This window comes from Nerophis ophidion, linkage group LG24, assembly GCF_033978795.1.
Source record: "Nerophis ophidion isolate RoL-2023_Sa linkage group LG24, RoL_Noph_v1.0, whole genome shotgun sequence".
Lineage (NCBI taxonomy): Eukaryota > Metazoa > Chordata > Actinopteri > Syngnathiformes > Syngnathidae > Nerophis > Nerophis ophidion.
The window spans coordinates 23,195,979-23,210,613 of record NC_084634.1 but is presented as its reverse complement, the minus strand read 5'-3'; the positions used below and the strand labels follow the sequence as shown (position 1 = coordinate 23,210,613).

The window sequence follows — 14,635 nt, the reverse complement described above, 5'->3', positions numbered from 1 at the left end:
GTCCTGAAAATAGAGTAATATTTACGCACTTGCCATCTACAGTACAACACAAAGCTGACACTTAAATTTTGTCTTTAAACATATGTAATGTATGTTCATAGCACTTTTCTTACAAAAATAAAATATATCAAAATGGTTCCCACATATTTCGACTTTCTGGAAAAGGTTGTGACACCTTTGTATTATTAACATATGCTCCCAAACATTTTTGCTACAATAAAATGCTTGTCCCACTGAGTTATGGTTTTAGTAAATTATCCATCAATTTCTACATGAAATAAGTAATCATCAAATGGGAATTGTGAGTTAATATGAGATTATACAATAACTACCATGTTGCCCTCCATGAAATTGAGTTTGACACCTCTGCTCTAGTTGTTTGTTTTCATGGGAATATTTTTCATTATTTTTTTCTTTCATTTAAGTCTATCAATTATAAATGAGGTCATGAAACGTATGATCAAATAGATGTTGCTGTTAAAGTGGTTTGAGAAAAAATACAAAATGTTCATTCCGCCAGGCAGCATCAAACCCAGCATCAAACAAATGTTCAAGCAACTAAGGCTTCATATGCCATCAAAGCTCGCCTTTAAGCATTCGCACACAGCGGCAACATTCTGGAACCAGGATGAGGTAATAGAAAAAAGGTTCTAATATAAATACATCTATTTGTGGCAGCATTGGACAAAGTCATGTTTAAAGGCCTACTGAAATGAGATTTTCTTATTTGAACGGGGATATCAGGTCCATTCTATGTGTCATACTTGATCATTTCGCGATATTGCTATATTTTTGCTGAAAGGATTTAGTAGAGAACATCGACGAAAAGTTCGCAACTTTTGGTCGCTAATAAAAAAGCCTTGCCTTTACCGGAAGTAACAGACGATGTGTGCGTGACGTCACTGGTTGTAGGGCTCCTCATATCCTCAAATTGTTTACAATCATAGCCAGCAGCAGCTAGAGCTATTCGGACAAAGAAAGCGACAATTTTCCCATTAATTTGAGCGAGGATGAAAGATTCGTGGATGAGGAAATTTAGAGTGAAGGCCTAGAAAAAAGAAAAAAAAAAGGCGATTGCAGTGAGAGCGATTCAGATGTTTTAGACACATTTACTAGGATAATTCTGGGAAAGGCTTTATCTGCCTATTGTGTTGCTAGTGTTTTAGTGAGTTAAGTAGTACCTTAAAGTCAGAGAGGTGTGGCCACGAGTGTTTTGACGCCAGAGTCTCTGAGAGAAGTCACGGCAGCTGCAGGAGGACACTGGCTCCGCTGATCTCCGGTAAGAGGCGACTTATTTACACAATTTTTTCACCGAAAACTGCCGGTTGACATTTAGTCGGGATCCATGTTCGCTTGACCGCTCTGATCCATAGTAAAGCTTCACCTCCGGGAATTTTAAACAAGGAACCACTGTGTGTTTTTGTGGCTAAAGGCTAAAAGCTTCCCACTTCCATCTTTCTACTTTGACTTCTCCATTATTAATTGAACAAATTGCAAAAGATTCAGCAACACAGATGTCCAAAATAGTGTGTAATTGCGTAATGAAAAGAGACGACTTTTAGCCATAAGTGGTGCTGGGCTAATATGTTCCCTCCAACCAATAACGTCACAAACACGCGTCATCATTGCGTCATCATTCCGCGACGTTTAACAGGAAACTCCGCGGGAAATTTAAAATTGTAGTTTAGTAAACTAAACCGGCAGTATTGGCATGTGTTGCAATGTTAATATTTCATCATTGATATATAAACTATCAGACTGCGTGGTCGGTAGTAGTGGGTTTCAGTAGGCCTTTAAAAGTGTGGCGTGTTCAAGGACCATTGATTAAAATTCGAAACATAGACGTCACTGGTTTTTAATTACAGGGGATGCTTTACTTACAGTAAACGCACTAATGACAATAATAATTATTATGATTGATGACATCCCGTCATGATAATCCATTAATCAGATAATCTAGGGGTGTCCACAGTGCAACCTTTCTAAAAAATACTTTTGCAAAAAAAGACAAAAAGTGTAATAAAAGAGCAAATGGGTGTAAAGTAAAGGGAAAACATTTAAAATGTTGATGCTAAAAACTAGAGATGCATAATGTATTTGTTTTCAACTCGGTACTGATACAGATAACTTCCTGCTTCTCAAGAATGATGCTCATAACTAATCTGAGATCTGCCCGGAGTTCCGAAAAACTCTGGATGCTGTGGGGCTCTTTTTGTTGACAACACTCTGCAGCATTGCCTTTGGATTGGCAAACCAGGGTGGTGGTTCCTCTCTTTAAGAAGGGGAACCAGAGGATGTGTTCCAACTATCGTGAAGGTCTATTCAGGTGTACTGGAGAGGATTCTACGCCGGATAGTCGAACCTCGATTTCAGGAGGAACAGTGTTGTTTTTGTCCTGGTCGCTGAACTGTGGACCAGCCTTATACTCTCGGCAGGGTCCTTGAAGGTGCATGGGAGTTTGGCCAACATATGCTTTGTGGACTTGGAGAAGGCCTTTGATCTTGTGTATAGTGCAAAGAGAGTATGGTGTATTAGACTGTCTGATCGTGGCGGTCCGCTCCCTGTACAGTAGGATAGGTGTCGGAGCTTGGTCTGCATTGGTCGGATCCGTTTCCAGTGAAGGTTGGACTCAGCCAGTGCAGCCCTTTTTTTCAGTGATTCTGTTCATAACTTTTATGAACGACATTTCTAGACGAAGTCAGGTTGTCGAGGGGATCCGGTTTGGCGGCTGTAGGATTAGGTCTCTGCTTTTTGCATTTGATGTGGTTCTGATGGATTCATCTGGCCAGGACCTTCAACTCTCAATGGATCGGTTCGCAGCCGAGTGTGAAGCGAATGGGATGAGAATCAGCAACTCCATGTCCGAGTCCAGGGTTCTCGCTTGGAAAATGATGGCGTGCCATCTTCGGGTTGGGGAAGGGGATCTTGACCCAAGTGGAGGAGTTCAAGTACCTCAGAGTCTTGTTCATGAGTGAGGAAAGAGTGGATTGTGAGATCGACAGCCGGATCAGTGCAGCGTCTGCAGTGATCTGAACCCTGCATCGATCCTTTGTGGTGAAGGAGCTGAATCACGAGGCATAGCTCTCAAATTACCGGTTGATGTACATACCCATCCCTCACCTATGGTCATGACCTTTGGGTTATGACCGAAAGAACAAGATCACGGTTAAAAGCGGTCAAAATGAGTTTTCTCCGTCGGGTAGCGGGGCTCTCGCTTAGAGATAGGGTGAGAGGCTCTGTCGATCGGAAAGGCGCTCAAAGTAAAGCCGCAGCTCCTCCACATCAAAAGGAAACAGATTAGTTGGTTTGGGCATCTGGTCAGGATGTCCCCCAGACGCCTTCATGTGTTTAAGGCACGTCCAACTGGTAGGAGGCCACGGGACAGACACAGGACAATTTGGGGAGATTATGTCTCCTGGCTGGAATGGGATGATGTGGCTGGGGAGCGGGAAGTCTGGGCTTCTCTGCTACGGCTGATGCCCCCGCAATACGGTTTCGAATAAGCGGAAGAAGATGGATGGATAAGTATCATGCACCATTATTAATAACACAAAGATGACATTTATTTAGGTTTTCTATACATTGTAGTGAATTTGCTTTGAAAATGAAATATCAAAATGGGCCCCCGCATCCTTTTTTCAATGTGCGGCCCTTAGTAAAAGAAGTTGAGACATCTGTGAGCTATAAAAAAAAATGGAAACTTAAATGATAAATGTTAAAGGGGTTGTACTTGTATAGCGCTTTTCTACCTACAAGGTACTCAAAGCGCTTTGACACTACTTCCACATTTACCCATTCACACACTGATGGAGGGAGCTGCCATGCAAGGCGCTAACCAGCACCCATCAGGAGCAAGGGTGAAGTGTCTTGCTCAAGACACAACGGACGTGACGAGGTTGATACTAGGTGGGGATTGAACAAGGGATCCTCAGGGTGCGCACGGCCACTCTCCCACTGCGCCACGCCGTCCCCATATTTGACATATTTATATATTTTATAAAATTAAATACTGTATTACATTTATAAATGATTTATATATTTACGTATTTATATTTAAGTGAACAATGACAGGATGTATGATTATCAAAACTCACATTCTAGCTTTGTCAATTAGCAAATGTTTTGTGCATGTAAACACACCAAGTGTGTATGTGGGTTGGTGATGTTAGGTTTACGGTTGAGGCCTCTAAGTCTTAATACTAATAAGTCAAATTCAAGACCAAAATGGTGCCACAAACAAGTTGTTGTGTTTAGAATATTAGTATGTGGAACTATGATATAGAACAAACTATGTATAGAATGCAATGTACTATATGAAATGAGCCAGTTTAAGAAAGACACCTGTCACTCAAGCTTGGCTTCTTCCTACTCATTTGGGATATGATGTTGTTTTGCACTCAAGATTCAATTTTTTTTTACCTTAATCTAAACAAACCCTTTGATGTGTGATATTAAAAGAATTTCTGTTTTCAGGCGGGGAACGGCATTGGATCAAGTCAAACAAACATCGTAGATGTCCTAACTCAGTACAGAGGTTTATCATGGAGGTGCCTCAAACTTAACGTCACTAAAACAAATATTTTATACCCTCTTGCAAGTGAACATCATATTTTATTTTTTTTGTCTAGTATCGGCGGCGATGGAAACGTCACAACCATCACAACTCTGCCCAGTAAGTATTTTGGGGGATTTTTCCGAAAGCTGCACAAAAAAAAATAAAACTATTTGTATGTTCTCATAGATATTTTGAAGCATTTTAATCCAAACGTGACCGGCTACTCTGTTGGAAAAGGGAAAGAGTACACACCTCAGGCTTTTTTCAACCAGGCTGTCCAAGGCGCTAAAAGCAGGTAAGTCCTCCCGAGTGCAGATATTACTTTAAATATGGTTCTTTTATACAATAGGCCTTCAATGACTAACTAAATAGTGGTAGGTAATAGTTCAAGAGCCCCTATTACATGTTGAATCGGCCAAGTATATCGAGCTGTGTCCGCGCATTAAAAAAAATATCAATCCGTCGGCATGTCTTTCATCAATGTTTTTTGTCACACCTGGGTGAAGTCTTGTCTGGGTTTCGTCCGGTTTCATGTTGTTTTGTCATTTCCTGTTTTATTTTGAAAGGTTAACTCTCCCTCTCATTTCAGATCACTTGCCCTTCCTCCTGTTTCACCGGTCTGTCTCTCCTGATTGCCTGATTGCGTCCACCTGTGTCACCCACCCTCATGTGTATAAATGGCTCGTCTTCCTTCTGTCCTGTGCCAGAGTGTCTGCGTACCTTTTGTGCAAACTTCCATCGATCCATGTCCACAGCCATTCCCACGTTTTTTTGTGACAATACAGTACTGTCACAACCGGAACAGGACCCTGGACACAGAGGCAGGAGTTGAAAAAGAAATATTTATTCAAAACAAGGGAAAAGGGGAAAAACTTAACAGGCTATCAAAAGCTGAGCTTACCTAACCTCAAAACTAACAAAATCTCATCAAGAACTCAAAACGCTCCAGCTGCAGAGGGAAAAATGGTGCAAAGAGAACAATATGCAAAATATAACAAAAGGCGCTCCAAGGGAGGCAATGCTAACAACTAATCTTACTTGACAAAAGGGGTACAAAAAACGTGGAAATGGCTGTGAACATGGATCGCTGGAGGTTTGCACAAAAGGTACGAAGACACTCTGGCACAGGACAGAAGGAAGACGAGCCATTTATACACATGAGGGTGGGTGACACAGGTGGACGCAATCAGGCATTAGGAGAGACAGACCATTGAAACAGGAGAAAGGGCAAGTGATCTAAAACGAGAGGGAGAGTTAACCTTTCAAAATAAACAGGAAATGACAAGACAACATGAAACCAGACTAAACCCAGACAAGTCTTTACCCAGGTGTGACACTTGTGAACGATAGGCAAATTCCAAAAAAAGGTGCAGTTCCACTTTAAGTCTAAGTCACTCCCACTTTAAGTCTAAGTCACACCAACTCTAAGTCGCATCAACTCAAAGACGTGCCCACACGGGTGATGACAACTGAAGTGAAGCGTGTCTTAAAGGCCTACTGAAATGAGATTTTGTTATTTAAACGGGGATAGCAGGTCCATTCTATGTGTCATACTTGATCATTTCGCGATATTGCCATATTTTTGCTGAAAGGATTTAGTAGAGAACAATAAAGTTCGCAACTTTTGGTCGCTAATAAAAAAGCCTTGCCTTTACCGGAAGTAGCAGAAGATGTGTGCGTGACGTCACGGGTTGTAGGGCTCCTCACATCCTCACATTGTTTATAATCATAGCCACCAGCAGCAAGTGCAATTCGGACCGAGAAAGCGACGAGTTCCCCATTAATTTGAGCGAAGATGAAAGATTTGTGGATGAGGAAAGTTAGAGTGAAGCACTAAAAAAAAAAGAAAAAAAAAAAGAAAAGGCGACAGCTCCAGGCGACGGCAATGTGAGCAATTCAGATTTTATTAGACACATTTACTAGGATAATTCTGGAAAATCCCTTATCTGGTTATTGTGTTAAGTGTTTTATTGAGATTATAAAGTCATACCTGAAAGACGGAGGGCTGCGGTGAACGCCACTGTCTGAGAGAAGCCAATGGAAGACAAGATCACACCTGCCTTTTTGACAGCTACAGGAGGAGGTCGCATAATCCACTCAAGTCTCCGGTAAGAGCCGACTTAATGTCACAATTTTCCCATCCAAAAACTTGCTGGTTGACGTAGAGAAACATGTTCGCTTGACCGCTCTGTGTTAAAGCTTGACAACAAACAAAGAAACACCGGTTGTGTTTCGGTGCTAAAGGCAGCTGCAATCCACCGCTTTCCACCAACAGCATTATTCTTTATAGTCTCCGTTATTAATTGAAAAAATTGCAAAAGATTCAGGAACACAGATGTCCAAATTACTGTGTAATTATGCAATGAAAAGAGACGACTTTTAGCTGTAAGTGGTGCTGGGCTAATATGTCCGCTACAACCAGAAACGTAAAAAACACACGTCATCATTCCGCGACGTTTTCAACAAGAAACTCCGTGGGAAATTAAAAATTGTAATTTAGTAAACTAAACCGGCCGTATTGGCATGTGTTGCAATGTTAATATTTCATCATTGATTTATAAACTATCAGACCGTGTGGTCGGTAGTAGTGGGTTTCAGTAGGCCTTTAAACCGAAATGACGCTGGAGAGACAATACATAAGACGGAAATCATAAATAAATAAAAACAAATACTGCTGAAAATAAGTTAACGTTACTGTTAGGGTTAGGTTGGGGATTAGGCTTAGGGTTGTATATATTCAGCTAAAAAAGTAATACATTCAAGATCTGATACAAAACAACCAATGGTGTGTTGCATTAGCCATTTTGGATCACGTTACAAATCTAGTGTCCACTGTGGTTGTCTTTAAAACAGTTCACTTTCGAGAGGTCATATTATTTGTTTTTACATTTAAAACACTTCTTTATGGTCCTCATAAATAAACAATGGTGGTTCTTTGGTCAACATTTTGCATAGGTTATATTTTACAGACTTTTCAAGCCGCTTTCTGACTTCAGAATGCACGGTTTGGTACGTGGTCTCATTTACGTGGTTCTACTTAGACGAAGTGGAACCCAAACAGCGAAACTCCTGATAGATGTAAATTGGAACCGTACTTTACTTTGCATTAGAAATGGCAACAGTGGAGGATGAATTCCCCACAACAACAACAAAAAGGTGCTTATTGGCAACACCCCAGGCTACAATGGCGTGCAGGTTTTCGGGACTTACGCATATCCCAAATACACAACGGGTAAGAAAAGTTGGTTTTGCATAATAGGGTAAAACAAAACATCATAGAATATTTCTCCTAAAGTGTGTCATTGTGGGGTCCTTATACACACACACACACACACACACACACACACACACACACACACACACACACACACACACACACACACTCACACACACACCATAATAATACCCGTATGTTGAAGCGCAGTAATTAGCCGTAATGGTCCCGACAATCCCATCAAACCGTGCGGGTTCATTGCTTACCGAAGTCAAACTAAAACATTTTCACAGATTTTCGAGTGCCGTCAGTAAGGTTATATATTCTCAATAAAAGTTTTGGTCTTGCTTGCTAAACTTCATTTATTCAACAACAGGCGTCAATCTGCAGTTCACACATCTCATATGTGTGACTGCCATCTACTGGTCACACTTACATTACACCATGTACGACACAAAATGAGTTCACGGTTAGTAAATACAGTGCACCGCACCAGGTTACATTTTTATGGCCGTTGCCTCGAGCACACATTTTCAGTATCGTTTTTTCGGACTATAAGGCGTATTAAAAATCAACAGTGCACTGTTTAGTCCGAAACAAATGTTACTGAGAATGTTTGTCCGAGGCCACGGCCAAAAAATGTGTAACTTTTCATCCCGAAAACTCCACTAACATATCATACTAACAATGGTATATTCATAAAGTAAGTGTACTCTTGCCCCTGATGCCACCTGTGGGGACTTCACATTTGTAGTGACAACACTGCATGAAATTGATTGATTTTATTGAACCAATCTAAAGGTATAATTTATAGAAAACTGCATAAAAAAATTTAATTTTATAGGGAATTAGTTTTTTTTAATGAATTAATGAATTAATTGAATAATTAGATTTATTGGAAATAGATTGTCGGGTGCAAGCGGCCGAAATGAGTTTCCTCCGCCGGGTGGCGGGGTTCTCCCTTAGAGATAGGGAGAGAAGCTCTGCCATCTGGGGGGAACTCAAAGTAAAGCCGCTGCTCCTCTACATCGAGAGGAGCCAGATGAGGTGGTTCGGGCATCTGGTCAGGATGCCACCCAAACGCCTCCCTAAGGAGGTGTTTCGGGCACGTTCGACCGGTAGGAGGCCACGGGGAAGACCCAAGACACGTTGGGAAGACTATGTTTCCCGGCTGGCCTGGGAGCACGTCCGACCGGTAGGAGGCCACGGGGGAGACCCAGGACACGTTGGGAAGACTATGTCTCCCGGCTGGCCTGGGAACACGTCCGACCGGTAGGAGGCCACGGGGAAGACCCAGGACACGTTGGGAAGACTATGTCTCCCGGCTGGCCTGGGAACACGTCCGAGCGGTAGGAGGCCACGGGGAAGACCCAGGACACGTTGGGAAGACCTTGTCTCCCGGCTGGCCTGGGAACGCCTCGGGATTCCCCGAGAAGAGCTGAACGAAGTGGCTGGGGAGAGGAAAGTCTGCGCTTCCCCGCTTAGGCTGCTGCCCCCGTGACCCGACCTCGGATAAGCGAAAGAAGATGGATGGATAAATTGTTTTTGGATTGCCTTTTTCAAATTTCTAATTTTAAAAATTGTAGGAAATATGGAAGTTATAGCTATTTTTCTGTAATTCCAATGTTGCAAATTAACTAATGATAATAAATGTATTAATTAAGTTTTCATTTTTTTCATTATAAGGCTCACACATTTCTTTATCGTCTTAATGAATAATTTAAGACAAAAAAGCAATTTAATCTTGAACTAAAATGTGTGTCCCTTACCATTGAAAAGTTATTTGTCTTGGTATGTATTGCTTTGAGACACTTTGCATTTTAATTTTTTTTTCATGTACCTATTTCATGCATTTAGACAATTTTATTATCAAAATTCAAATTACTTTGATATAACAATCATAAAATTTGTAACAATAATCAAAATAATACGAATAAATAAATAACAATTATTTCAATATTATATTAAATGTTAATTACCGGTATGTGTTAAATAGAGACCTGTTAAGACAAGCGCACGCCCTGGTGGCCAGGATGAAGAACTCTGTAAGTACAGCAGTCTGTTTTAATAATCATCTCCTTTTTCTTCTGTTTTAATAATGTTCTTCTTATTATTCTTCTTATTAGTCTTATTCTTATACTTATTCTTATTCTTTCTTATTCTTGTTAGTCTTCTTCTTATTATTCTTCTTTTTCTTCTTCTTCTTCTTTTCCTCATTCTTTTTCTTAATATTCTTATTATTCTTAAATATTATGTGTCTGATAGAATATTCTTAAATTAACAAAACGTCTATTTCAAATAAGAACTAGTTTTTCTTGACTTGGCTTACCCGTGATCCTACTAAAGATAAGCGGTATAGAAAGTAAACAAACACATAAAAAAGAAAAAGAGGAGAAAAGTAGAGCATAAACAATTCTTCCATGCAGACCATCAACTTTGAATCTGATTGGAAGGTGATCACTGTTTTTATCGGAGGAAATGACATCTGTGATCACTGCCAAAATTCTGTGAGTATTTATGACCTCTTAGGATCCAAAAGAAATTGCTTCAAAGACAATGTTTCATATTTTGCTCATTTGTTTTTTTACAGTTATTTTTTTCTGTGGAGAATTATGTCAACAAGATCCAACAAAGTCTGGATTATCTCCACAAAGAGGTACTGTAAAACGCACACAGTGTCATAATTTCTATTTTAGCATGGTTATGTGTGTTGATAATGGCTGTGTTCATCTTTGCCAGGTGCCCCGGGCTCTGGTCAACTTAATAGAACCCATCCACATTATCCCTCTCCGAAAACTGCACATTAATGCCACACTGAAATGCCCAACCTGGCTAGTCCAGTGAGTACAATGTTTTAAGACATAGTATGTAAAAGTGGACTTCAAATAAGTATCTTAAAAACCCTGCATTCTATAGTAGTTTGTAATAAGCACAATGTTGTTGTACAATAGAGCACAACAGGTCGGCCTCTGCCATAAGCACATACTGTTGTTTGGGACTAAAATGATTAGGAGACACTTGATTATGGCAACCAATAACTCTAGTGGTGGTCGTGCTCTGCAGGTGTTTTCTTGGTCTACTTTCATGGACTGATGGCCTCAAGGATACAAATACATTTGTTTCTGTTAAACTTTTAATTAGGCAGTGGGTCAACATGTCCATTGCAATAGTTTGTTTGGTTCAGCAACATTCAAAAGCCATCCATTTTCTACCGCTTATTCCCTTTGGGGTCACGGGGGGCGCTGGTGCCTATCTCAGTTACAATCGGGCGGAAGGCGGTGTACACCCTGGACAAGTCGCCACCTCATCGCAGGGCCAACACAATTAGACAGACAACATTCACACTCACATTCACACACTAGGGCCAATTCTTAGTGTTGCCGATCGACCTATCCCCAGGTGCATGTCTTTGGAGGTGGGAGGAAGCCGGAGTACCCGGAGGGAACCCACGCATTCACAGGAAGAACATGCAAACTCTACACAGAGAGCTCCCGAGCGTGGGATTGAAATCCAGACTACTCAGGACCTTCGTATTGTGAGGCAGACGCAGTAACTAACCCCTCTGCCACCGTGAAGCCGCATTCAAGAGCCGATAAAGATAATTGCTAATTTAGCATCGCTTTGAACGCCGTTATCATGAAAGCTTTACAGTCGTGTTTCTAAAACAACCAGACTATTTACAAAATTATAGTGTTGAAAGTATATTACTTGATTTTTTTTTTTCATTTATTGTGTCTTGTGTACTTTTGCAATTAATGCAGATGCAGCATAGCAGTTTTGAATTGGCCTCTCTGCGCTGGAAGATATCAAAAATGTTTATTTCCCCTTGCAGCAATCAACTTTTTTTTAATTTTTATTTTTTCATATGAACTTTGAACATTATCTGGAATACAAACAAATGGTATTGAACAACTGAATAGGAGTTGTCAATGTAGTCTAATTATTGTTCATAGGCGATTATTTATAGTAAACACAAATCTTTACTTGTAAAATATTCTTAATACATGATTTCTTAATATCTAATTTTAAACCTACTTAACCTTAATCAAGGCTCAAGTTGTTCGTGTTTCTCCCACAGACATTTATTTCAGCCACGCCTTAATTCTCTTTAACAACGATGCCAAACAATGCCAAAATAATGCCGTCAGAACTAATAAGAAAACCAGAACTTACAATTAGTCTGATGTCAAATAAAAGAAAACATTAATTTCACATACATTATCAGAAAGAATCATACCTCATTGGCCTCACAAACTCAGAGGGAATAAAGTTTATTTTGAAGCCGAGACTCTATTAACCTCTTCCATCAAATGCTTGCTGTCTCATGCTGTTTCCCTTATTCTGTCACATATTAATCGTCCCCCCGACAACGTGACCAAACCGGAACAAAAAATACTTTCTCCTCCAATTTACATGGCTTTTGTAAAAGAAAAATAAAGTTAACATTTACTTGCACAAAATTACCAATGGAAATACATTTTAATCACATTATATGTAAATATGAACTTATATTTATACATTGTATATATTTACTCTAACCAACTATGTAATTATACAACATATATACAATGTGCTTCTGTTAGCAGCTACACCTACTTTAACGGCATTTGTGTTGATTGTCTCTTATGCACACACTACCATAGTCAAATCTTTTTCTGGTTGCCAAAAGTAATACAATTATCTGTTTTTTATCACTGTTAATTGGCCCCGGAAATGAGTTTCTGCCAAGTAGGAATTACAGAGGACTTTTTTTTTTCTGAACTTTTCAATGTACGAACTATTAGCCCGAGCAAAGTATGCCCCTGATTGCGATTCATGACTCTGTGTGCGAACGTTTCACTCATTCCTTTGTGCTTGCTCGTAATGAAGAGTTTGTCAAAGCTTTATACCAAAGCAAGTTTATTATAATTGTGATGAGAACAAATTTTACGAGAAAAAGATGACTTAAAACCCCAGCGGAGGAAAATACACTATCATGCCATACTGAAGTCAACCCTACAGCTCCCTAGTGCAGTGGTTCTCAACCTTTTTTCAGTTATGAACCCCTTGTGAAATTGTTTTAATTCAAGTACCACATAATCAGCGCAAAACATTTTTGGTTGAAAAAAAAGAGATAAAGAAGTAAAATACAGCACTATGTCATCAGTTTCTGATTTATTAAATTGTATAACAATGCAAAATATTTTTCATTTTTAGTGGTCTTTCTTGAACTTTTTGAAAAAAAAAAGATATAAAAATAACTAAAAACTTTTTGAAAAAAAAAAAAGTGATTCACTAATAAAGATTTCTACACATAGAATCATCATCAAGTAATCATCAACTTAAAGTGCCCTCTTTGGGGATTGTTATAGAGATCCATCTGGATTCATGAACTTAATTCTAAACATTTCTTCAAAACAAAAATAACATTTTAAACATAAACAATATTTGATTTGAAACTTTTATTATTAGATTGCACAGTTCAGTACATATTTCGTACAATTGACCATTAAATGGTAACGCCCGAATAAGTTTTTCAACTTGTTTAACGTTAATCAATTCATGGTAAATTTATGGAACATGTCCACAAAGAAACTAGCTGTCAACACTGAATATTGCATTGTTGCATTTCTTTTCAGAGTTTATGAACTTACATTCATATTTTGTTGAAGTCTTATTCAATAAATATATATAAAGGATTTTTGAATTGTTGCTATTTTTAGAATATTTAAAAAAAAATCTCACGTATCCCTTGGTATATTTTCAAGTACCCCCATTTGAGAACCACTGCCCTAGCGTGTTACATAATACTGTTAAAGACAATACTTTATACCTTCTAATTTTCCGTCAACTTGCTCAGTATCATCAAGCATTTCACTGGTTTAAATCTGAATATCAATATTTGTCTTAATAATTACATGTTGTCTCTTTTCTAGAATTATGTGTCCTTGCGTTGTCTTACCAAAGCCCTCTTCGACAGCTTTGAATAAGTTGGAAGAGCTGAACAGTAAATATCAGGTAGGACAGACCAGGATGTTACAGGAAGTTGTGGTGTCAATATAGTCCTTCTCAAACAGTGGGTTGTGCCAGACGTACTAAAATATAACAAAGCGTATGCAAGTGACGCTTGGCTTTAGTGCGACTACAGTGTGGGCGAAAAAGAAAGACTTTGCTTTAAAGTTAATAAGGGTACAATGTTACGCAGAGGTTACTTATAACAATTTTATACACACATACTGTAGGAGGGGCGCAAAATATTTTCTTCTTCCTCGGGAGGGCGTAACAGAAAATGATTGAGAAGCACTGTATTAATAAAGGCTACAACGAGATGTTAAATGCAGAGGGTAATTTCCCAACACCTAGTGTGTGTGTGACTATCAGTGGTACTTTAACTTTACTGAATGCCCTCTGTCCCACAGCTGGTACTGAATGAACTTGTCGAGTCAAAACGTTACGACACTCGCCGCGACTTCACTGTGGTCATCCAGCCTTTTTTCCGAGAAGTAATCGTTCCCGAACTACCGGTGAGTAATAAATCCATACATGTTCAACATATACATATATATATATATATATATATATATATGTATATATATACAGTGGGGCAAAAAAGTATTTAGTCAGCCACCGATTGTGCAAGTTCTCCAACTTAAAGGGGAACATTATCACCAGACCTATGTAAGCGTCAATATATACCTTGATGTTGCAGAAAAAGGACCATATATTTTTTTTTACCGGTTTCCGAACTCTAAATGGGTGAATTTTGGCGAATTAAACGCCTTTCTATTATTCGCTCTCGGGGCGATGACGTCACAACGCCATTTTCTCAAACACATTACAAACATCGAGTCAAATCAGCTCTGTTATTTTCCGTTTTTTCGACTGTT

General features: G+C 39.3%; 1 protein-coding gene across 1 annotated transcript in view; it reads left to right on the top strand.

The window, feature by feature from the left end:
* The window catches only part of LOC133542001 (phospholipase B1, membrane-associated-like), a 58,024-nt gene that overhangs the window by 16,598 nt on the left and 26,791 nt on the right, over positions 1–14,635 (top strand). The window contains exons 11-19 of the mRNA XM_061885763.1: positions 4,474–4,547; positions 4,629–4,672; positions 4,742–4,850; positions 9,766–9,814; positions 10,196–10,276; positions 10,360–10,425; positions 10,509–10,609; positions 13,685–13,766; positions 14,168–14,272. Of these exons, the coding sequence (XP_061741747.1) occupies positions 4,474–4,547; positions 4,629–4,672; positions 4,742–4,850; positions 9,766–9,814; positions 10,196–10,276; positions 10,360–10,425; positions 10,509–10,609; positions 13,685–13,766; positions 14,168–14,272 (711 nt within the window). The remainder of the gene's footprint in view (positions 1–4,473; positions 4,548–4,628; positions 4,673–4,741; positions 4,851–9,765; positions 9,815–10,195; positions 10,277–10,359; positions 10,426–10,508; positions 10,610–13,684; positions 13,767–14,167; positions 14,273–14,635) is intronic.